General features: G+C 43.6%; 2 protein-coding genes and 1 pseudogene across 7 annotated transcripts in view; all 3 read left to right on the forward strand.

The window, feature by feature from the left end:
* Nucleotides 1-83: 83 nt before the first annotated feature.
* Nucleotides 84-12,702, forward strand: PIP5KL1 (phosphatidylinositol-4-phosphate 5-kinase like 1). 5 transcript variants are annotated; one of them, XM_074211069.1, is made up of 11 exons: nucleotides 84-148; nucleotides 843-911; nucleotides 1,224-1,415; nucleotides 2,269-2,319; nucleotides 8,480-8,634; nucleotides 9,057-9,181; nucleotides 9,295-9,329; nucleotides 9,415-9,470; nucleotides 10,857-10,969; nucleotides 11,315-11,468; nucleotides 12,145-12,702. In XM_074211069.1, exons 1-11 carry the CDS (start codon nucleotides 113-115, stop codon nucleotides 12,473-12,475), a joined length of 1,317 nt encoding a protein of 438 aa, XP_074067170.1. In that variant the 5' UTR covers nucleotides 84-112; the 3' UTR covers nucleotides 12,476-12,702. The 5 variants fall into 5 exon arrangements, with proteins under 5 accessions (XP_074067170.1, XP_074067173.1, XP_074067172.1 ...); XM_074211072.1 differs by having other exon boundaries at nucleotides 118-148; nucleotides 843-1,095; XM_074211071.1 differs by lacking the exon at nucleotides 84-148 and adding an exon at nucleotides 160-708 and having other exon boundaries at nucleotides 843-1,095.
* ST6GALNAC4 (ST6 N-acetylgalactosaminide alpha-2,6-sialyltransferase 4) overlaps nucleotides 12,477-24,065 on the forward strand; it is a 60,368-nt gene continuing 48,779 nt past the window's right edge. Inside the window, exons 1-2 of one of the 2 annotated variants that reach the window (XM_074211074.1) lie at nucleotides 12,477-12,560; nucleotides 21,850-21,912. In XM_074211074.1, coding sequence (XP_074067175.1) covers nucleotides 21,901-21,912 — 12 coding nt within the window. In that variant the 5' untranslated portion in view covers nucleotides 12,477-12,560; nucleotides 21,850-21,900. Of the gene's footprint in view, nucleotides 12,561-21,849; nucleotides 21,913-21,971; nucleotides 22,030-24,065 lie in introns of those variants that run through there. The other variant, XM_074211075.1, reaches the window with a different exon arrangement.
* Nucleotides 15,035-18,610, forward strand: LOC141505326 (DNA-directed RNA polymerases I, II, and III subunit RPABC1 pseudogene; annotated as a pseudogene).

A 24,065-nucleotide genomic window follows, 5' to 3' on the forward strand; every position in this document is an offset into this window, starting at 1 on the left:
ATCAGGGACTCCCGAGGCGGGGCGGGGCCCGGCCGGGGGCGGGACAAAGGGGGCGGGCGGGGCGGGAGCTCGGGCTCTCGAGCTGCGGGCGGCGGGAGCGGCCGCAGGGGCCATGTCGGCGTCTGCTGCGCCCGTGAAGCGCGTTGAGGTAGATCCGGGGGCACTGCCCGGCTGGCTGGTTGGGCCTTGGCCTCCCGGCTCGGGGGCCCTCGTCCTTCTTGCGGGAGCCTCCGGCCCTGGCCCTGCCCCCCCTGCCCGCCCGGGGCTCGCGGGACGTCCCCGGACGGGACTGGACTGGAACTGCCGCGCCCGGAGCGCTGGGGTCCCTGGGGTGGGGCTAGGTGCCCGGAAGCCTCTGTCCGGGACTCCCGGGGCGCCTTAGGCACTGTGGTCTGGGGCGGGGTCGCCCTTCTTTGTCCCTGCAGGAACGGGCTGGGCACTGTTGAGGCCTTGGCCCGCTAAACAGGTCCGCGCCCACCCTGGGCCGCGTGCCATGCGCCGTGAATGCCTCTCCGCCTTCAATTCCTGTTTTCTACACCCAGGACCTACTCAGCCCCCAGTCCCCTAGCTATCCTCCCCTCCCTCAGTCAAGCAGCCCACCCTGCCTGTCCTATATCTTCCCACCCCAGGATGGGGCGACCCTGAACCTGTGTGTCCTCCTCCTCGGGCGGGCTGACCCCGTCCTTGTCCTAGGAGGAACTCAGACCGGTAATGAACAATTCTGGTGCCTGAAGCAAGTACCACGAGTGTGGGAGGAGGAGGAGGAGGAGGAACGGGGCAAGCAGGCCGGATAATGTTGTTTTTCAAAAACTCTTCCCTTTGTCTAAATTTTCTCTGGACAGGGAAAAATATCTACAGGAAAATGGACAAGTTCCTCAGGTGTCTTGTCAAAACATGCACTATTTCAAAAGGTGAGGAAGGCAGCCATCAAGAGATAGAGGATGCAAAAGTGGTCCTCTCCAGTCCTGGGGTTATCTAAAGCATCTCCCAGAGGAGACCAGCAGTGGGAGTTGTTGGACTTAGGATCATTATAGATGGTGATCTGAGCAAAATGCTGGGAGGAGCCCTCCAAATGTGAGGCACTGGGGAAGGATGGTGAGATATAGAAACACTTGTGGGTAGGTTCACCTGGGAAGAAGCTCACTCTGAAATAAATCCGGTTTCCCATCTTTCTTGTGCTTTAACTGTATCTTCCTTCCCTTCCCTATCCACCCTGCCCACAGGAGAATTTCACTAACAACACTGTCAAGGCACCAGGCTCCCTCTTTCATCAAATCTTGTGCCACATAAGAGAGAAGTGGAAATACCTTGGCCTTTTTGAGATTGACTGCAAACATGAGTTTTTCAAACTGACGTGCATGATTAAGAAAGGGCTTCAGGATGCCATCCAGGTCTCCATTGATTGCCCTTCCAGGGTGAGCCAGTTTGTGAGGAGGACCCACTAGAAAGAACTGTTTTGGAGTGTGACTCAGGGGGGGGGGGGGAATCAGCACAAAACTGATGGCAGAAGAGCTTGACTTCCAAGCAATATTTACTTGTTAGAAAATCATTTTCCTAAGGGTAGCTAGGTGGCACAGTTGAAAGAACATCAAGCCTGAAGTCAGGAGAACCTGAATTCAAATCCAGCCTCAAGATACTTGACACTAGCTATGTGGCCTTGGACAAGTCACCTAGTCTTCACTGTCCAAAAAAAATTATTTTCCTTTTCCAAATCTAAATTTCCTCATCTGCAAAATGAGTTCAGACTTGAATTGAGATAATTTCAGAGAACCATTTTAGTGCCAGCATCCCCAGGTTCCCAATTCTAATAGTTTGTGAATCTTCAAATAAAAAACATTCATATGCTCCCACCTCCAGTCTGACCCTGCCCAATTATACCCCATCCCTCTGGCCTCCTTCAGGTCTGGGACTCAATCAGAATCTGCTTAGCAAATACCAGAGCTCACAGGTCAGTATAGAAGCTGAGCAAGGCAATTGAATGAGGCAGTACAGAGGAGAGAGACTTACCTCTCCTGGTATTGCAAGAAGAGGAAAAAGGGAGAGGGCTAGGAAAGGTTGTTGGAGAGGGGTGAGGAAGAGAGGCAGAATTATGAGATTCACTCCTTATTTTCCCAGCTACCCCAGGAGGCAGTTTTCTTCTTACTCTCCTTTGGGGTAGGAGGTTGGGAAGGGGTAGGGTGGCCAGAAAATAGAATTGAATTAATGGTGGAATTGAGGATGAAGCTGGAGGGAGTTTCATCCATAACTTTATCTGTTTTTCCCTTCCAGCAACCCCTAAAGAATGAAGATTATTCATCTGTAATGACCCATCCTTATAAGGTAGGAATTTCCAGAATTCTTAGAGATGGAGTAGGAGAGGGACTCTAGCTCCAGCTCTGCCACTGACTTAAATTAGGGCTTGAAATTAACCCTGAACAAGTCATTTCACCTCTAACTGCCCTTAGTTTTCCTCATTTTTCAAATGGTCATGATAACCCCTGCCCTGTTTCCCTCATAGAATTGTTAGGAAAGTCAAATTAAAGAATGTATGGAAAAGCTGTCTGTAAACTCCACAGACCTGTCAAGAGATCTATCCTGGTAGGATTGAGTTATAAGGGTAGCTCTTAGGATAGATCTCTGACCCAGATGTTCCACTTTTCTCTTGGCCTAAAACCTTCCCTGTTTGAATTTCCATCCTATGTCCCCCCAGATCCACTCCTCACATTCCCCATGACATGATTTATTTATGCAAAGACACAGTGTCTTTCCCTCTCCCCAAACTTTTGTAGGAGTGATCATCTTGCAAGGGTCCTGCTTACATCATTTGCACAGTGTGTATGTTTATACCTATTGCACATATGTGCTTCAAAAATGTCAGCTTGTTGTACCTTGCCACTCCATGTGCCAGCCATTGGGTTAAAACTTTACAAATAGAATCTCATATAATAATGATGATGATGATGATGATGATGATGATAACAACAAAATAGTAGTAACTAACTGTATAGGGCTTACTTTGTGTCACACTTAACAATTATTCCTTCATTTGATCTTCACAATAGGTAGTTGCTTTTATTGTCCCCATTTTATAGTTGAGGAAACTAAAGCAAATAGAAATTAAGTGACTTGCTCAGGCTCAAGACAGTGAGTTTCTGAGGTCATATTTGAATTTAGGTCTTTCTGCTTCCAGACCTAGTGCTCTAACTGCTATGTAGTTTAGTTTACTTCTCTGTAGTTTTCATAATAGGAAACAAAACAAAACAAAATTTCATTCAGCCCTGAAATTAAACAAATATACATGTTAATATAGTAAGCCCCTGTACAGGGTACTCAATATATATGCCCCATATACTGAATGTCAAAACTTATGGTATTTTGACCCTAATAAAAAATTAAATTACATTGCTAATCTCCAGAGTTTGCCCTAATAAAGAACAAATGGAATTAGGTGTCTAAATCTGATACTCTTTAATTCTATATTTTTGATCAAAAATTGATCTCTTAGCCTCTAATTGTCATAAATCTGATTGTTGTCTCAGTGTGTAAAAATGTCAGTCTGCTATCTAAAGCCTGTCTCCTACATCTAAAATGTTGACTTGGCCTGTGTCAAAACTACCTTGAAAGTTCAATGATAGCACCAATAAATTCCTTTAGCTGGATCTACAAACCACAAGATAAGAGACTTCTTGGATGAGGAGAGAGCAATCCTATGGTTATATGTAAAGATTTTTTTTTCCAGTCTTAATTGGGATTCTTATCAATAGGAATTTGAAGCAAATATAAGTTATGAGAGGATCGTATTGTAGAACTATGTCATCTATGTAAAATCTCATTGGTTACCTAACTCTGTTTTATGATTCTTTCTCCTTTCTGTATAAAATCCCCCCCAAAATTTTGTAAAGGGGGTTGGCATTTGTAAGGATGCCATCTACCCATGGGTTTTTGGTAAAATCCTAGAGAATAAAACTTGATTTATAAAACTAACTTTATTTTATTTTTAGCCTAAAAAAATTATGGTTACTATAGGTCAGCTTGTGTTAGCCCCTAGAGGTTTTTAAGAAGTCACCAACAAGAAATTTGGTTAAGATACATTTTTAATGGTTCTTCTAAGCTCTGTGTCCAGAAGACATATGCAAGGGGTAGGAGTCAGGCTAATCACCCCTCCCCTTAGGTCACATATTTATAATGGGGAGTAGACAAAGGACCATAAACTTATTGGCTGCAGCCAATGAAATTACATATTCTTTCATAATTATGTCACAAGCATATATTTTAGTTTCCTTCTCCCAGTCAGGGTATTTGCTTCATGTCATGACCAACAGGGTTTCCATTAGAGGAAGAATACTTTATACAAACTTCCATAGCATATGGGATTCTCTATCCCCTGGAGGATGTCTGTACCTGTTAGTCACAGGATATGACTGTTGATATAATGAAAAAAATTATAGTTGCTATTAAGAAAGATAACCAGGCAAGCTTCTTGTTTTCTCAAGAGGAAGCTAACATTTTCGCATATAGAGTTGACATCTCTACATTTGGATTTATAACTGTTATTAGACAAGAGAAGCAAACTTTGATAAGTTTAAAACATGTAATTCACTGTTCACAATACATATTCACATTTCATTTGTTTCACTTGTTCATATCAATTAACAGTCATTTTTGAATGTTATTTCATTTTAGGTTATCATATGGAAAAGATAAGTTTTCATTATTCATCTTTTTGTAAGCTTTTGAGTTCCCCATTTTTCTGCTTCCCCTAGAAGAGAGTAATCTAATATTGGTGATACATGTATAATCATATTTAACATATTTCCATATTAATAATATTATGAAAGAAAAATAAGAACTAAAGGGAGAAAAATAAGGAAAAAAATAAAAGAAATTTTTAAAAGTGAAAATAGTATACTTTTGTCTGCATTCAGAATTCATATTTTTTTCTCTGGATGTGGATGGCATATTTAATCACAAGTTTTTTAGAATTGTCCTTGACCACTGAACTACTGAGAGGAGCTAATTTCATCATAATTGATCTTCACACAAATATTGCTGTTACTGTATACAATACTCTCCTGATTCTGCTTAATTAATTCAGCATCAGTTCATTCAAGTCTTTCTAGGTTTTTTGAAGTCTTCCTACTCTTAATTTCTTACAGAACCATACTATTCTATTACATTCATATATCATAATTTATTCATCCATTCCCCAATTGATGGACATCCCCTCAATTTTCAATTCTTTGCCACTTCAAAAAGAGCTGCTATAAATTTTTTTGTATATTTGGGTCTTTTACCCTTTTTAATGATTTCTTTGGGAAATGAATTTTTTTTTTTTAGGTTTTTGCAAGGCAAATGGAGTTAAGTGGCTTGCCCAAGGCCACACAGCTAGGTAATTACCAAGTGTCTGAGACCATATTTGAACCCAGGTACTCCTGACTCCAAGGCCGGTGCTTTATCCACTACGCCACCTAGCCGCCCCAGAAGGAAATGAATTTTTTTAGGGAACAGACCTAGTAGTGGTATTACTGGATCAAAGGTGTGCAATTTTATTGTCCTTTGTACATAGTTCCAAATTGCTCTCCAGAATGGTTGGGATAAGTTCACAATTCCATCAGCAGTGTATTAGTGTCCCAATTTTCCCACATCCCCTTAAATATTGATCATTTTCCATTTTTTGTCATTTTAGCCAATCTGATAGGTATGAGGTGATTCCACAAAGGTGTTTTAACGTTCATTTCTCTAATCAGTGATGAGTTGGAGCACTTTTCTCATCTGAAAAAACTGCCTAACCATTAACCATTTATCAGGTGGGGAATGACTTATATTCTTATAAATTTGACTCAGTTCTCTATATATTTTCAAAATGAGTCCTTTATCAGAAATACTAGCTTTTAAATTTTTTTTTCTTAGCTTCCTGCAAGTCTTCTAATCTTGATTGCATTGGTTTTATTTGTGCAAAAACTTGTTAATTTAATGTAATCAAAATTATCCATTTTGCATTTATAATGTTCTCTGTCTCTTGTTTGGTCACAAATGCCTTCCCTCTCCATAGATCTGACAGAATATTCCTTAGCCTAATTGACTTATGGTATCACCTTTTATGTCTCAATCCCATATCACTTTATCTTGGTACAAGGTATGAAATGTTGGTCAATGCCTCATTTTCACCATATTATTTTCCAGTTTTCCCAGTAGTTTTTGTCAAATAATGAGTTTTTATCCCAGAAGCTAGAGTCTTTGAGTTTATCAGACAGAAGATTATACTAGAGTCATTTATTATTTCTTTTGTTCCTAATCTATCCCACTGATCTACCCACTTTTTTCTTAGCCTGTATCAGATAGTTTTGATGACTGCCGATTTTAATATAGTTTCTGATCTGGTACTGCTAGTCCACTTTCTTTTGTATTTTTTTTCATTAATTCCCTTGATATTCTTGATCTTTTGTTCCTTCTGATGATTTTGTAGCTATTTTTATCTAGCTCTTTACAATAATTTTTGGTAGTTTGATTGGTTTGGTACTGAATAAGAAATTTAAATTTAGGAAGAATTATCATTTTTATTGTAATTAGCTTGGCCAACTCATGAATAATTGACATTTTTCCAGTTGTTTGGATCTGACTTTATTTGTGTGAAAAGTGTTTTATAATTTTGTTCATATAGTTTCTAGGTTTGTCTTGGCAGGTAGACTTTCCATTATTTTATGTTGTTTAGTTATTTCAAATGGATTTTTTTTATCTTTTGTTGGCTGGACTTTGTTGGTCATATCTAGTAATGTTGATGGTTTATGTGGACTTATTTTATATCCTTTTTTTTAGGTTTTTGCAAGGCAATGGGGTTAAGTGGCTTGCCCAAGGCCACACAGCTAGGTAGTTTTTAAGTGTCTGAGGTCCCATTTGAACTCAGGTACTCCTGACTCCAGGGCTGGTACTCTATCCACTGCACCATCTAGCTGCCCCATTTTATTTTATATCTTGTAAATTTGCTAGAGTTCTTCATTATTTAAAGTAGTTTTTTATTTGCTTTTCTAGAATTTTCTAAGTATACTATCATATCATCTGCAGTTTTGTTTCTGCATTGCCTATTCTAATTCCTTTAATTTCTTTTTCTTCTTTTGTTGCTAAAGCTAGCATTTCTAATAAATTGAATAATAATGATGATAATGGACATCTTTGTTTCATCCCTTGATCTTACTGGGAATACTTCTAGCTTATCCCCATTACATATAATGTTTGCTGATAGTTTTAGATAGATACCGCCTATCTCTCTAGTGTTTTTTAAATAGGAATTAGTGTTATATTTTGTCAAAAAGTTTTTTAGTCAATAGACAATTTCATTTATTTATTTATTTATTTAGGTTTTTTTGCAAGGCAAACGAGGTTAAGTGGCTTGCCCAAGGCCACATGGCTAGGTAATCATTAAGTGTCTGCGACTGGATTTGTACCCAAGTACTCCTGACTCCAGGGCCGGTGTTTGATCCACTAGGACACCTAGGCGCCGCCAATAGACAATTTGTAAGCAACTTCTTTGTGCCAAGCATACCAAATTCTGGAGAAGCAAAGAAAAAAAATGAACAGGTCAATGTCTTCAGGGGGCTTATATTTTTTGGAATACAATTTATACACATATGCATATATATAGATAGAGGGACTTTTGATTTCATTGATATAAAGAGCTACCTGGTAAGGACAACATGCATGTTGGCATCTTTATTGCCTATAGTTTCAGAAAGTTCATAAATCTGTTCTCAGACATTTATTAGATTCGTGACCCTGGGCAAGTCACTTAATCTTATTTGCCTCAGTTTGAATTGGAGAAGTAAATGGCAATCCACTCCAGTATCTCTTCCAAAAAAACCCCAAATGGGATCATGAAGAATCAGATGACTGAAATGACTTGAAATCAAGGTCTTTATGACTTTTAGATTTGCCCTACATCTACTAGACAATTAGGTGGGGAAGTAGATAAAATGATAAACCTGGATTTGGGAAGGCCTGAGTTTAGATCTGGCCTCAGATGTTAGCTGTGTGACCCTGGGCAAGTCACTTAAACCTGTTTGCCTTAGTTTCCTCAATTATAAAATAGGGATAACTAGCATTTATTTCCTGGAGTGGTTATGAGGATTAAATGGAATGATATTTGAAAAGTGCTTTGTAAATTCCAAAGTGCTAAACAGATGCTGCCTAATAGTTATTGTTATCATTATTAGCTAAACAGTTAGTTCTCTGAGTAGGGGGGTGGGAGATCATTCCAGAGCTTTCCTGTTCTTTCCCCTGGAATTCTGGCATAGGCCATACCCTATGGTTTTTTTTTTAGGTTGTTTTTTTTTGCAAGGCAAACGGGGTTAAGTGGCTTGCCCAAGGCCACACAGCTAGGTAATTATTAAGTATCTAAGGTCAAATTTGAACCCAGGTACTCCTGACTCCAGGGCCGGTGCTTTATCCACTGCGCCACCTAGCTGCCCCCTCCTGCTATGTTTTTTCATTGACCCTTCCCCATCAGGACTTTGAAATGGGCACTTTCGCAGGCCCTGCCTTTGCCCACCTTCGTCACTTCCTGGGCCTGGCAGAAAAGGATTACCAGATATCTCTGACTTCCAGCTGCTGTTTCCTACAGTTCATCAGCAATTCTAGGAGCAAAGCAAACTTCTTCTTAACGTGAGCATCACATCAAAGGGTGGGAGAGAGGTTAGGAAAGGGAAGCCTAGGAAAGATAAATATTTGAGAACCTACTAGGGATAGGTAGAAAGGCTGGTCCCAGGAACCCTCAATCATTTTTGTGCTGCCTGGTTCCACATTAGTGGCACTAGATGGAGAGAGAACAGAGATCTGTTCTCCAGAGTGCTGGAGATCTGTGAGGTGCTCTGGTCAGAGAACCCTTTCTATAGTGGTTGGGGGTGGGGAGGGAGGTAGGAGAGTGGGTAAAATGTAAGGTGGAGGACTGAATTGGGATTAGAGGAAATCTGGGAATGAGAGAGAGACAGAGAGAGAGAGAAAGTTAATAGAAATTGATATGATAATCCTCCAGACTGGACTTCAGCCTGACCCTTTGACTCTTTTTGACCTCTCCCCTATCCCAGAAATGACAAGCGCTTCTTCCTGAAGACCCAAAAAAAGTGGGAGATCCAGTTCCTGCTCTCTAAACTGGCCCTCTACATTCATCACCTCCATGAATACCCCCATTCCCTGCTTGTCAAGTTTCTGGGTAGGACCCAGGTGGTCTAAGGACATTGCTCTAGGGGGAAAGGGATGAAGTCTGGGCTCCCTATCTCTCCTCCTTCTTTAGACCTTTCTGTCTTTCTTTCTCTTTCCTGCTAGGTATCCACAGCATCAAGGTGCCCAAGGAGAAGAAGGTAGGTGATATTTAGTGCCTGGAAAATTCTTAAGTGTGAAGAGTAGGGCAGAAGATGACCTCTCTTCCCTTTCTCTTTCTCCTAGAAATACTACATCATCATGCAGAACATCTTCTACCCTGATGATCGAATTTCGAAAAGGTTGGTAGGAGACAAGGAGCTTTCCAACCCAGCAAGCCTATCAGCAGTGCCCCCATGGAAGGAGTATTTGCAGTCTTGAGACTAACATCTATATTTCTGTTGTATACTTTAAGGGATAATTTACTACAGCCCTATGAGGAAGATAGTGCAAGTTTTGATACTCCCATTTTCCAAATGAGTAAACTGAGACCTAGGGAGGTTAAACGACCTGTCCTTGATCTTTCACTGAGTTTCAAACCTTGAACTGGAGCTAATATCTCAGGAGTCCTGACTCAGCATTCCTCTACTGAACCTCTACTATTTCAAATGGTCCCAGCATGGTCCAGTTGAGGGACTCCTAAGAACACAGAAATGGTAGAGCTCAGACCAGACCTTTCTTGCAGGTCCTTTAGTTGAATTCTCTTATTACCTTTAGAGTTCCCTTCATTTTTTAGAGAGAAGGAAACTGAGGTCCAGAGAGACTAAATATAGCAGCAAGATGGCATCCAGTCAGGTCTTTATTGTGTGCCAAGTTCAGAGACAAACCAGTACTAACCCTGGCCTCCAAGAGCTCATGGTGGTGGGAGGGGGAACTGTCATTAACAGAGTAGATGGAAAGCACTGGAAGAGGAAAAGGTGCTAGCAGCTGAAGAGGGTGGGAGAAATCGAGCAAGGGCTTCTGCAGAAGAGATGAATTTAGCTGAGTCTAGGAGAAAGCCAGAAAGGCAGAGAGGTAAGAATAGATCGAGCAAAAGTGGAAAAACTGGCTTCTGTCACTTTGTTACCAGACAACCTCTCTCTGCCTCCCATTCCCCATGGGTAAAATGGTAATGATGCTCCCTCCTCCTCCACAGGACCATCTTGAGGATAAAATGAAGTAAGGGATGGGAAAGTACTTTATTAAACTATACAACTCTGAGTTCAGATATGCATTCATTGGCCCTGTGACAGACTGTATTGGGAGCTAGACAAAGAAGGAAATGCCTTGAGTTCTCTCTTGGAGCTTTTTTTCTTGGTGTTTGCTGTTAGCCAGACTCCCTGAGGACCTCTTGGGAAAGGTCATATAAAGGAGAGCTTTATTTCATTGAGGCTCTGTGAACTGTCCACTGAACCCTCTAAGCTGGCCCCCCTTTTTTTAAACTCACCCTCCCCTTTTCAAATTTAGGTATTTGAGTAAGGTAAATATTGTTTAAATGTTTTAAATATTGCAAAAAAAAAGGGCAAATAGTCCATTGCCTAATAGATGTGCCTTTCCTTCTTTCCTTCCTTCTCTCTCTCCCTCTCTCCCTCTCTCCCTCCCTCCCTTCCTTCCTTTCCTCCTTCCATCCCTCCCTCCCTCCCTCCTTCCTTTCCTTCCTTCCTTCCCTTCTTTCCTCCCTCCCTCTTTCCATCCCCTTGCCTGGTCAGGTATGACATTAAAGGCTGTCAAGTGAACCGCTGGACTGACCCTCAGTCTGAGGACAACCCCATTATCATGGTGCTAAAGGATCTCAACTTTGAGGGACACACCATCTCCCTGGGTGAGCCAGCCCCATGTTTTGGAGCTGCCTCTAGGGCAATCACCACTTGGTGCTCCTTGGTATCTATTGCTTCTCAGCTGCTTGAGAGGGTAGTGGGTCAGAACCATCAGATACCAACTGAGGTAAACTGTGTCAGGAAGCTTTTGTGGTAGAGAAAACAGTGGCAAATCTTCCAGTCTGGGTCTAAAGTTGATCTTCGTGGGATGCTGATAAATGCTATGCCTTCTCTTCTTCCCATCCTCAACTTTGTCCTAAATGCCCCAGAGAGACCTAGCCTAGTCTCTTCCATGCTTCCTCTTCACTACAATACCCACCATGCTTTATAATCCTAACCCATTTCCACAGGGTCCCAGCGGAAGTGGATTCTCAAGCAGATGGAGCTGGACACAACCTTCTTGCGTAATCTCAATGTCCTGGACTACAGTTTCCTGGTGGCATTTCAGAAGCTCCACTTGGAGGAGAAGCCCACGGGCAAGAATAACTTAGCTCGTATAATCAAGTAAGCCACCTTGGAAAATCAGTAGGAGAGAAATTGGAGAAGAAAGGACATGAGGGTAGGATGGGGGAGTGAAGAAGGGACAGAATAGCTAGAATGTAGAAATCAGATTGGACAGATTCCGCTTGGCTCTGGAGAACTGAACTAGGAAAAACTGGGAGAAGTTGCAAAGAGGCAGATTGAGGCTTGATAGGAATTTTTAAAATTGTCTGGAAGGGGGATGGGTGACTTGGGACATGGCAGGTTCCCCCTCATTGATTTCTGACAGTATGTCCAGGTTTTTAGGAGTCTGAGTAAAGGCTGGGAATCGAGCAGTTGAGATGCAAGATATAAGAGACTGGGAAGGAAGAGTCATGGAGGGCTAAGGAAGGAACTATTTTGGGAAGGCTGCCTTAAGAAATGAACCTAGGCCCCCCCCAGGGGAAAGGGAGGGAAGGAACAAGCAATGATGAAGTACCAGCACTGTGTTGAAATTTTACAAATATCTAATTTGTTGGCCTTGGGGAAGCAGGTAAAATTATGAAGCCCACTTTACAGCTCTAGAAACTGAGGCAGAGAGAGATTAAGTGACTTGCCCAGTATTACTCATCTGGAACCAGATCTTCCTAATGCTCAGCATCTTCTTTGTCCATCCCCTGCTCCACTTGGCTATAAATTTGCCTCTCTCTTTTCCTTGTAGGTCTGCTTCATCTTATTTGACTTCAGACAGGCTATCGATGAGTCTGTGGGATAATACCACTTCCTCTACCCTGGAAAGGATCCAGTCTTGCAACTTGGCTGCTCACAATTGTCGGCTCCTGCCTGATGTCACCAATGCCTTACACATCCTGGATGGCCCAGATCAGCGATACTTTATTGGGATTATAGACTTCTTCATTGTCTACAGTCTCCGCAAAAGGCTAGAGTGCCTGTGGAAATCCCTTGCTTACCCTGGCCAATCTTTCTCCACCGTCAACCCTACCCTCTATGCCAGACGCCTCTGCCAGTGGTTGGATACTCATACAGAGTGATAGGGTCTCCTCAGAGAATTCCCACCTGAGATTGCTTTCTCCACCACAAGGGGACAGCCTTGGCTCAGAAAAATCAGACTCTCTGGTAGGTTTTGCACTTGGAATGATAGTGACTACATTCCTGACTTCTCTTATTCTTCCCAAACATGTCTGGATGCTGGGGAGATAAAGTTGGGGTCAGGAAGCAATCTGATGTAGCAGAAAGAACACTAGACTGAACATTAGCAGTTCTAGTCCTATCTCTGCCTCTTAATTTACTAAGCTTCCTTCATCTGAGTCTTGTTTTTCTTTTCTGTAAAATGAGGGTGTTGGATCTTAAAGGTCATTCCAGCTCTACAATTTGGTGGTATGGATAGGAGAAAATTCAGGGGCTTAAGTTATATCTGCTACTTCTACTCATGGTTTGAATCATATACATGATAAGATAATGAATTCTGGGAAATCCCTCTGTCTTAACCACCAACATGGCAAGTATCCTTTGGGAGAGGGCATCACACTCCTGATCTGTCTGCTGCTGCACAGAAGCCAAGGCCTGAAGAACAAAAGAGAAATAAATAATAGAGTACTTTCCCAAGTATAGGAAACAGGGTTCTTGAGGGGGGTGATTACGAAAATGATTCCTTTATGAAGAAGTATATGGAGCCAAAGTGGCAGAGGCGGGGAGGTGATTCATTTTAAGGTATCTGGACCCTGTCTTATCTAACTCTGAACAAGTTGTTCAACTCTTGATGCCTCTATTTTAAGGAGCAAATTTCATGTCCCCACCTCATAGCAAGGATGTACCTCAAGATTCTATGCAGGTCCTCCTCTCTCTACTCTCTCTTTTGTGAACTTGTTAACTTTCATGGATTTAATGATGATCTTTATGCAGATGACTCCCTGATATATATATACAGCCTGGGCCCCTCCCTCTTAACTTCCATGTCACTAACTGCTTAGTGGCTATCTCCCATTGAATGTCCCTTAGGCAATCCAAATTTAACATATCCAAAATTGAACTACCTCCTTTCCACCCTAATCCACTGTTCTAACTTCCCCAATTCTGTCAAAGGTGTTCTAGTCATCCAGGTTCACAACCTCTGAGTCATCTTTGTGTCAGTCCCATAGTCAACTGTTGGGTCTTGCCAGCTCTTCTTCTGTGTCATTTCTTAAATCAGTCCCCATTTCTAGAACTCTAGTTCAGGACCTCTTGGACTATTGTAATTGCTTTCCTGCTCTTCCCAATACATGACATTCCATCTTTTATTTCCCTGCCTTTGCCCATGCCCATGCTGTCTCCCAGTGTTCTGGATGCATTTTGTTCTCCTTTCTACCTCCTAGAATCCATATCTCCCTCCAAAACTCAGCTCAAATAGCCACTTCTTAATATGAAGTCCTGCTGTCAGTGCTCCCCTGAAATGACTATTTATTTACTATGTGTATAGTTGACATTTCTTTATATGTGTACATGTTATTTTCTCTGGTTCAATATAAGGTGCTTGAAGAGGACTTTTTTTTAATTTTTGTGACCTCTTTACTTAATAACTACTTAATAAATGTTTATTGGTTTGTTGACTAGACAGCCTAGAGAGCAAAGTCTTACAAGTCCATTTATCTTTGTTTTTTAAGTGAAGAAACAGAGCCTCGATCATAATAAGACTTGCCCTGGTTATGAATCCAGGTATCCTGATTCTGTCACCAGCCCACTTTTCATTACTCTCTGCTGCCTCTTCATGATGGATACTTGAATATTTATTTCTTCAGATTTTAAAAAAAGAATTTTTGACATTTCTCTATAAATCTGAAATCTTTTGCCTTGTTTTTTTTATGGGGGGGGCAATTGAATTAAAAATATAATTATTAATACAGCCCCTTAAGATTTGTCATCTCATTTGATTCTCACAATGTCCTTAGGCAGGGGTTATAATTATCCCCATTTCACAGATGGGGAAACTGAAATAGATAAAAGTTAAGGGACTTACCCAGGGCCACACAACTAATGTCTGAAACTAGATTTGAACTTAAGTCTTCCTAATTAAATTCCAGCACACTGTTCCACTAAGCTACTTGGCTAGAGTTTGGAGGCAATCAGGATGATGAAGTCTTAAGTTTCAACTATAGAGGAATCATTTGAAGGAAATGAGCATGTTTAACTTAAGAAAGAATGTGATAGCTATATTCAAAGAAAAGCAATATCAGAGGTATGCTGGTAAATATTTGACAACCAGATCTGGGGTGGGGGGGACAAAGTACATAGTTTCATCTGTTAGCATTTTCTCAATCACTTTCTTGGATTTTTTTATGGAGGTTTTAATTAGGTTAAGTGACTTGCCCAGGGTCATACAGCTAGTAAGTATCTGAGGCCAGATTTCAGCTAAGGTCTGGTCTTCTCTCTGCTGTGCCACCTAGCTGTCTATCTTCATTACTTTCTTAAGCAACAGAACAATAGGCCAAGCCCTAATTTGTAGCATTTGCTGATTTTCAAGGTTCAAACACTCAAATAATACTGAAATTTAACACCCCTCTCTGTTGAGCCCTCTGCTGACTTGAATATTTCACTGGCTTTATCTTTATTTTGAGAAGTGTATTCCTGGAAATGCTCAGGACTGATCAGAATAAGATATAGTAGCCCCCAAAGTTTTTTAAATGATTCATTTATTTTCACATTACTACAATAATCTTACTGTGAAAGTAAACATTAACACACACACCCCATCCTCCCGCCAAAGATAAGAGAAATCTTAAGAAAAATGAACCAAGAGAAAAAAAAGTATTTCAGTCTGTGTTCAGATACTATCAGCTCTGTCTCTGGGGTGAGCTGCCTTCTTTATCATAAGTCCATCATAGAAGTTGCTTCAATATTTTTTCTCACAGTTGCTATTGTTAACTGTATTTTCCTCCATTCTATTCCTCCCCATTCCCATTTATTCTATTTTCTCTCTCTTGTTTCACCCTGACCCTCCTCAGAAGTGTGTTGTATGTAACTACCCTTTCCCATGATCTTTCTTCTATCACCCACACCTCCTGTCCCCTGTCCCCCTTCTCCCATCCCTTTCCTCTCCTTTTTCCTCTAGGGTAAGATAGATTTCTATACTCTATTGAATGGGTATGTTCTTTCCTCTCTGAGCCTTTCTGATGAAAGTCCCCCTTACCTTTCCCTCTTCCACTCCATTGCAAAAGCTTTTTTCTTGACTCTTTTATGTAAAATATCTTAGGCTGTTCAACCTTTCCTTTCCCTTTCTCCCAGTACGTTTCATTTTCACCCACTGACCCATCTTTATATTATAACATTATATTCAGTTCTCTCCTGTGCCTTGTCTATATATACTCCTTCTAAACTGCTCTTATAAATTTATTATTATGGATTGTATCTTCTTCCCATGCAGGAATACATACAGTTTAGCATCATTAAATCCCTCATAATTAGCCCTTCCTGTCCACTCTCTATGCTTTACCTGAGTCCTGTACTTAAAGATCAAACTTTCTGTTCATTTCTGATTGGCAGCCCCCAAAGTTAATATTATTTTGAGCTACATTAAGAGAGGCATAGTGCCCAGGGTGATGGGCCCCTTTCCCCATTTCTGGACAGATCACATCTGGAGTATTTTATTCAGTTGTAGGTGTCACATTTTTGGAAGGATCTTGCTGATCCAAAGCGTCAGATAATAGTAAAGAATTTGAGGCTCCTGCAAGAAAGGGGGCTTAGCTCAGAGCAGAAAAACTGGAAGGAGCATGTGAGCTATTTTGAGATATTTGAAGAATTACCACAGGAGGATTGGGATGATCCTGTTTGACAGTATAAGGTAGAAGGAGTAATGAGTAAAGGTTGCAGAGAGGAGGCTTTACTCTTGATGCCAGGAAAAAATGGAATGTGTGAGCTACTTGAAGATACAGTGGATTCCCCCTCCTGGAGGGAGGTCTTCAATGGAGACTGGGGAAGCACTTGTCACCTGGGTTATAGAAAGGATTCTCATTCCCATATGGGTTAGACTGAGACAGTGCTTGAAGCCCTTCCTGACTCATTGAACTAGTGCGTTGCTGAAAAGTGAAGTGAGCAGAGAAAAATGAGAAACTTCTGGAAAGGACTCTGATACTCCACCTCGAAAGAGGAAGAGACTTAACTGGAATTGTGAGTAATCATTAGTTGTTGGTCTTAACTGACAAAGCCACAATGACTGAGTGGCTGGTGTAATTATCTCACAGGCACTTTGAAAGGGGAGAATTATCTTTTGCCAAAGGATTTAGGAGTTAATTTCAATCCTCAAAGTCATTTTAAAATGCAGCCACTCCACTATGACCCAGTAATTGTAAATTAGGTTGGGAGTGCCAGAGCACTGATGAGAAGGCATGGTTTTGCCCCAAGATTTAGACAAGACTACCTCTTAAGAAATCATCCTGCTGGCGAGTTGCCCTCCTCACCTCCTTCAGGGTCCTCTCTGAGGAGAGTGAATTTCGGGAGAACTGGAGAGGGTTTAGTTGCTTCTGCGGGCGACTGGAAGGTGCCATGGATGACAAAGAGGAGATGTATCAACTGTGGAAAATTCGCAAAAACCATCATGCAGTGGTGTCATGATCGGGGTTATTTGGTGACCCAGGATGAATTAGATCAAACTTTGGAAGAGTTCAAATCTCAGTTTGGGGATAAGCCCAGTGAAGGACGACTACAACGCACTGATATTACTGTATGGGTGACCCACAATGATGACCCCACAGACCAAATGTTTGTCTTCTTCCCAGAGGAACCAAAGGTTGGAATCAAGACCATCAAGATGTACTGCCAGCGGATGCAGGAGGAGAACATCACCAGGGCCCTCATCGTGGTGCAACAAGGCATGACACCCTCTGCTAAGCAGTCCCTGGTTGACATGGCTCCCAAGTATATTCTGGTACAGTTTCTACAGCAGGAGCTGCTCATCAATATCACTGAACATGAGCTGGTTCCAGAGCATGTTGTCATGACAAAAGAAGTCACTGAGCTGCTGGCAAGATATAAGCTTCGGGAAAACCAACTGCCTAGAATCCAGGCCGGAGACCCAGTAGCACATTACTTTGGAATAAAGAGAGGGCAGGTATTGAAGATTATTAGACCCAGTGAGACTGCAGGCAGATATATCACTTACCAGCTAGTGCAATAACTGCTGACTCCCTGAGGACATCCCTGGAGGTCTGTTCACCTGACTCCTGTATCGTCCTGCAAGGCAGATTCACCTGAGAGAAGGGCTGACTTCTACGCCACCTATTTGTATCTACTTGTGGATTGTTGTGTGCGCTGCTTAACCCAAGGAAGAAAGCATGAGTTTTCCCCTCTCATTGGTTCAACAGGACTGAAACTGAAGACAAAGAATTGGCCTTGGATTTTTTTTGGCTGGGAATGGTGAGGAGCATAATAGGGTCACAAAATAAATCATGGATCTTGTGTCTTGATCTCTAAGCCACCATTTGCAGAACTGTCAAATAATCTAATATACAGGTCTGATCATGCTATCTTTCCTGCCTAAAATCAGTGGCAATTCTTTGGTATCTCTAGGATAAATGGCAATCAACTCATTTTTGACCTTTCATGTCATTTCCTTTTGTGCAGTGACTCAGTAATGTTTAGATCTGGAACATCCTTGTCATCCTTTTCTTTGGAGGAAGATGAGAGGGGTGCATTTCTTCCATGAAGTTTATCCATGGTAAAAAGAGTAATGTAACATGTGCACCAGCCCTGGCAGAACATGAGTTCAATCCAGCCTCAGTCACTTGATATTTACTAGCTGTATGACCTTGTACAAATCACTTAACCCCATTTTTCCACAAAAACAAAAAAAATGTGGTATATGGAAACAGTGCTGGACTTGAAATGAGAAAAGAGTGAAATCTCACTGAGCCTTTAGTATCATTTCTTCATTAAATGGCAGTACCTATCATAGGGTTTTTTGTGAGAATGAAATGGATATAAAAAGTACTTTGCAAACCTTAAAAGAACTGTGCAAACTTTTTTTCCTGTAAAAGTTCCCACCCTCTTTTCCTAGTACTTGAGATTAAACTTCACTATACTTTGTATTGTACTTGTTAATGTGTGTCATATTCCCCCACTTTAGATGAAGTTCCTGGAGGGTAGGAAGTCTCATTCATCTTTGTATCCCCAAGTGCCTAGTACAGTGCTTTGGCTGTGACAGGCATTTAATAAACTGTTTAATTGAAAAAAAAAAAAGAAATCATCCTATGCTCTCTTTTCTCCCTGTGCCCCACCCCCAAACTTTTAGTCTCCAGTAACATGGGCCCACTCTGTTCTGTTTGGCTGTGGCCAGAGGCTCTGACTCCTGGATTCCCAGTTGTTACCTATTCTGGAGTTTAAAATGGATAGCAAAACACTTAAAGTGTTGTATTGATTTTGGGATTCATATTGAAAAATGGAGACAGTCCATACTCTCAAGAAGTGTACCTTCTAATTGGATGAGATGATATAAAGGAAGCTTCATGATCATGATCCATCTGGAAAGGCCAAATACCATTGGACAAAGAAAACATCAGAATTGACAGGAAGGCTCTGGGGACCTTAGGGAGTAAGGCAAATGGTCTCTTATCAGGAAGATAGTGGGTTTAATGGGGTTGAGTTCTGGGTTGGGTTCTGTGATACCCCAAGAAGAGTTGGGAAGATGGGGGTTAGCATCTAGGTAATAGTGGGCCTAGTAGGAACTGAACAATAGAACAATGAAGGGTCTATTTGGAAAAAAGAAAGGTTTAGTAGTGATCAGAAGGGGCCTTAGAGATTATCTTGCCCAACACTTTCATTTTACAAATTAGTTAAAAACAGGGGACAAAATCCTGGGGAGTCAGGAAACCCTGGATTCAAATTCTATTTCTACACTTGATTGGTTCTTGACCTTTGTTAGTGAAGAAGACCAAAATGACATCACTATGTTAGAACAAGGTACAGTGTATCAGAACTGGCAAGATCAGATCAATACTTCCTTCACTTATTGACTGTGACCCTAGGCAAACTCACTTAACTTCAGTCTCAATTTTCTCAATCTGCAAAATGATAAAGGGTGGGAGGGAAGTTGGATTTAATGTTCTATGAAGTCGCTTCCAGGTCTGAATCTTATAAAGTTGAGGTGTGGAGGGGGTAAAATGTGGCCAAAGTCACACAGGCTTGCCAGGAGAGGTATTCAAAGACAAGTCAATGCTTTGCTCTTGCCATAGCAACGTGCAGCCAGATTTGGCCCTTTTCCAGTCTAAACACTCTGAGGGCCTTCAACCAATTCTCTGGTGGCATGGTTTCAAGCCTAGTTTAAAAGATTGGGATTCAGAAGATCTGTGTTTGAGTCTCTTTAAATCCTTACCAGCCTGCCTGTTAGCAAGTCATAGTATTCCGAGTCTTTTTTTTAGGATGGGAATAATATTATGGACCTTAAAGAATCATTGAAAAAATTACTTTATAAACTTTAAAGTGGCAGATATGTGAGATATTGTCCTCAAACTGTCATGAACTCTGTGAACTAGGCAAATCATTATTCCTCTCTAGGCCTCAGTTGATTTGTACTATGAAGGAGTTGGACTAAATGGTTACTGCTGCCTCTGAATTCTATGCTTTCAAAGGAAGAGGTGGAGTGTTTACTGAAACTCACAGGTGGCCTGAACAGCTTTCATCAATTTTAGTTTAGGGAAGAAAACAGGGGAATTGAGGTCAAAATGGTTAGGGATAGATTTGACAAACCTTTGGGGCCTAGTAGATGGAATTTGCTAAGGAGAAAGAGCACGATGGCGTGGCCTGACTTTCCTTTACTCTGAAATAGTGATAGTTTCTGCTCTGCTTAAGTTGAACAGACAGAAGGTAGAAAGGAAATAGGGGCAGCTGGGTGGGGCAGTGGATAGAGGGCTGGATCTAGAGTCAGGAAGACATTCTGAGTTCAAGTCTGGTCTCTCACAGTTACTAGCTGTATGACCCTGGGCAAGTCCCTTTACCCTGTTTGCCTCAGTTTCCTCATCTGTAACACGAGCTGGAGAAGGCTATGGCAAACCACTCCAAGAAGACCTCAAATGGAATCGTGCAGTGTTGGACCAGACAGAACATCAACAAAGAAAGGGCATTGTGATGTAGGGGAAGGAACGAGGCTCTTAAGAGACTTTTACATTTTTGTCAGCTCTGCTAATTCACTCACTCGTTTAACTTTATTATCCTCTTCTGTTCGGTGAGGAGGAGAGGGCTTCCAAGTTCCCTTGCAGCTTGATGGTGAGACGGCCCGGTGGTGGGTTCAGGTGGGCCGAGAAGGTATTTGGTGCCTCTGGCGGCCTCTGCTTGCTGGTTCCCAGTGCTGGGCCGAGAGCAGAGTGGGGGCGCGGCGCGGGCTTGGGGGGCTCGCTAAGAAAGCCAGAAGGAATGTCCGGCCCGGCTGCCGTAACAGGAAACGCCGGGAGGACCGGAGCCATGCTCTGCGTGATGGGGGAGGGGGCTAGGGAGGGGGAGGGGGTTAGGGAGAGGGAGGGGGCTAAGGAGGGGGAGGGGAGGGGGCTGAGGAGGGGAGGGCAGGGGGCTGAGGAGGGGAGGGCAGGGGGCTCCGGGGAGGGAGGGCAGGGGAGGGCCGGCCGCGGCCGCCGGGCACCTCTAGCTTCCTGCCCCCCAGGCGCCGCCCGCGTCCTGCCCCGCTAGCTGGGGGGGGGATAGGCGGGGCGGAGGCTCCGGAAAGCGGACCGGATGGCGGCGGGCCGGAGGGAGCCTGGGCCCGCGGCGCCGCCGACTTCCCGGCTCCCCCGCGCGCCGCGGGATGCTGGCGGCCCAGAGGAGGGCGGCGAGGCCGGGGCAGGTACAGCGACTTGGTCAAGGTCACGCCGCGGCGCGCGGGGGGGGGGCACCGGGAGAGGGCCCGGCCCCGCGCGCGCGGCCCCAGCCCCCCCAGCCCTTCGCCCTCTCGCTCCGCGCCCCCGCGGCTCCGGCGGCCCCCCGGGGCCCCCCGGGTCCCCCCGGACTGCCGAAGGGTCCGGGCCATGGAGCCGCGCCCGGCGGGCGATGCCCAGCGGCCAGCCCGCCCCCTGCTCCCGCCCCGCTGCGGGGTACGCGCCTGGAGCCTGCGGATGGGCAGAGGGATGGAGACGGAGACGGGGGTCCCTCCTCCCGGGGCGGGGGGGCCTGAGGGGGGCGAGAGCCTCACCCCCCTCCTATTCCCCCCCCCCCCCCCCCGCTCCCCGACCCACGCCGGGGGAGCCGCCCTCCTTCCCCAGCCCTTCATCCCTCTGGGACGAGCCCCTGCCCAGAGAGAGTGGGGGAGGAGACCCGCCCCTTGGGAAGCCCCCCGTGGACCCTCCCCTCGCCTGCCTCCCTCTCCCACCCCGCAGGCCAGGCCCGGCTCCGGCCCCCCAGGAGTCGGGGGCGTGGCCGCCGCGCACCCACTTTCCCTGGGGCTCCCTTGCAGGCCGACTGTCTCCGAGGAGCGGCAGAGCTGCGGCGGCTGAGAGGTTAAAGAATGAAGACGGTGGTGAGTGAAGCGGGGGAGGGGGAGGTGGCGGGCCGAGGCGCAGCGGCTGCCGCTGGGGGATGGGGTGCGGTGGGGGGCTCTGTATTGCCGGAAAATCGGAAGAAGCCCAAGAGAGAGGTGGGTTCAGGGTCCCAGAGCGGGAGTTCTTAACCAGCGGGCTGTGGACTCGCATGGGGTGGGGGGGTTGCATTTTCATTAACCTCTAACTGAAATTTAGCGTTTCCTTTCATTATGAATTTTTTTAGACTCAAAAAAAAGGCCTTAAGCCAAATCAGACTGCCAAAAGGGGGTCCTTGTGAAGACCCCTGGTCCAGGGAACGTGAGGGATCACATAGATTTGGAGCTCAGGAACCATCTCCAAACCCCCTTATCTTACAAACAAGAGAATGGGGCTCAAAGAAGGGGAGGAATTAAGTAGCAGAGCCAGGAGCCAGGGCTGCCGACTCCCCAATGACACTTTCCATAGATTACCCAGCCTTTGTCTTTAGGGAGGGTGTTGGTGGCGGGGAAAGTACCTGCTTGGAAAGAGAGGCAAGGATACATAGTCACTATCTTTGCTGTTGTTATTAATAACAGTAGCTCACGTTTCTATTGTGCTTTAGGTTACAGAATACTTTGACATAGGTTGTCATTTGATCCTCACGATGACCCTGTGAGGGAAGCAGGGCAAGGATTTTATAGATGCCTGAGCTCAGAGACTGTAAAGGATTTTTTTCTGACTAGCACAGCCAGTAAGTGCTACACAGACTTGTGGATAGATTAGTAAAAGTAGATAGAGTTCTCTAGGCCTGGAGTTGGGAAAACAGAAATTCAAAAAAGGCCTCAGACCCTTACTAGCTCTTCGACCCTGGGCAAATCACCTCATCTTTTTGTCTCCATGTCCTTAATTGGTTTATGATTATAATAGGAACACTTGTAGCCTATCAAATAAGATAATATTTGTAAAAGCACCAGGCATAGTGCCTAGCACAAAGTAGTCACTTAATAATTACTTGTTTTGTTTCCTTTGTTGCCTTCCTCTCTCTCGCCTTCCTTCCTCTCTTCCTTCTTGACTCCCCCCTTTCTTCCTTCCTTCCTCCCTTCTTTCCTCCCTCCCTTCCTTCCTTCTCCCATTCTTCTTTCTTCCTTCCCTTCTTTTTCCTCCCTTCCTTCTTCCCTCCTTCTTTCCCTCCTTTCCTATCTTCTATCCTCCCTTCCTCCTTTCCTTCGTTTTTCCTTCCTTCCTTCTTCCCTCCCTCCCATTCTTCTTTCCTCCCTCCCTTACTACTTTCATTCCTCTCTTCCTTCTTTCTTCCTTTTTGCCTTCCTCCCTTCTTTCCTCCTTTTCCTTCTTTCCTCCTACCCTCCCTTCCTTCCTTCTTCCCTCACTTCCATCTTCCCTTCCTTCTTTTCCTTCATTCCTTTTTTCATTCTTCCTACTTCATTTAGATTCAGGCTATTTCCCTAACTGAGGCTTTAGGGATTTTCAGTGGGAAGGGGCCTCTAGCTAACATCTTGTCTCTAATCATAAGCTTCTCTTGACTTACTTTCTAGTCAGTGACTTAGGAACTAGAAAACTAATTCATGATCTTGGTGATTGTTAGAATTAGATGAAACAGGAGTAATTTGATCAGGACTCTTTATTGCCCTTTGAGAAGGGATCATCCCAAAATGAGGAGGGGTCTTCATTGAGTTTTGGCCTTAAAAATGATGATGTTTGTCCTTTATTCTCTTTCTTTTTTTTTTTAAGATTTTTTTTTTTTTTTTGCAAGTCAATGGGGTTAAGTGGCTTGCTCAAGACCACACAGCTAGGTAATTATTAAGTGTCTGAGGCCAGATTTGAATTCAGGTACTCCTGACTCCAGGGCCGGTGCTCTATCCACTTCACCACCTAGCTGCCCCATTCTTCATTCTCAAAGAATACCATGACATCAGGGAGGCCATGACATGAAAATCACATGAATTTGATTTGAGTGAGGAGATGCTGTCACCAGCCTTACTTTCTCCTCTGAAGCCATTTGGGTCCAGTGGCCAGATACAAATCAGGATGACTGGAGATGGTCCTGGATGCGAGGCAATCAGTGTCAGTGAGTGTCAAGTGTCAATCAAATCAAGGGATTTCAAATCCAGACTCAGACACTTGACACTCATTGACACTGATTTCCTTGAATCCA

The sequence above is a fragment of the Macrotis lagotis genome, chromosome 1 (assembly GCF_037893015.1).
Source record: "Macrotis lagotis isolate mMagLag1 chromosome 1, bilby.v1.9.chrom.fasta, whole genome shotgun sequence".
In the NCBI taxonomy this organism is placed as follows: Eukaryota; Metazoa; Chordata; class Mammalia; order Peramelemorphia; family Peramelidae; genus Macrotis; species Macrotis lagotis.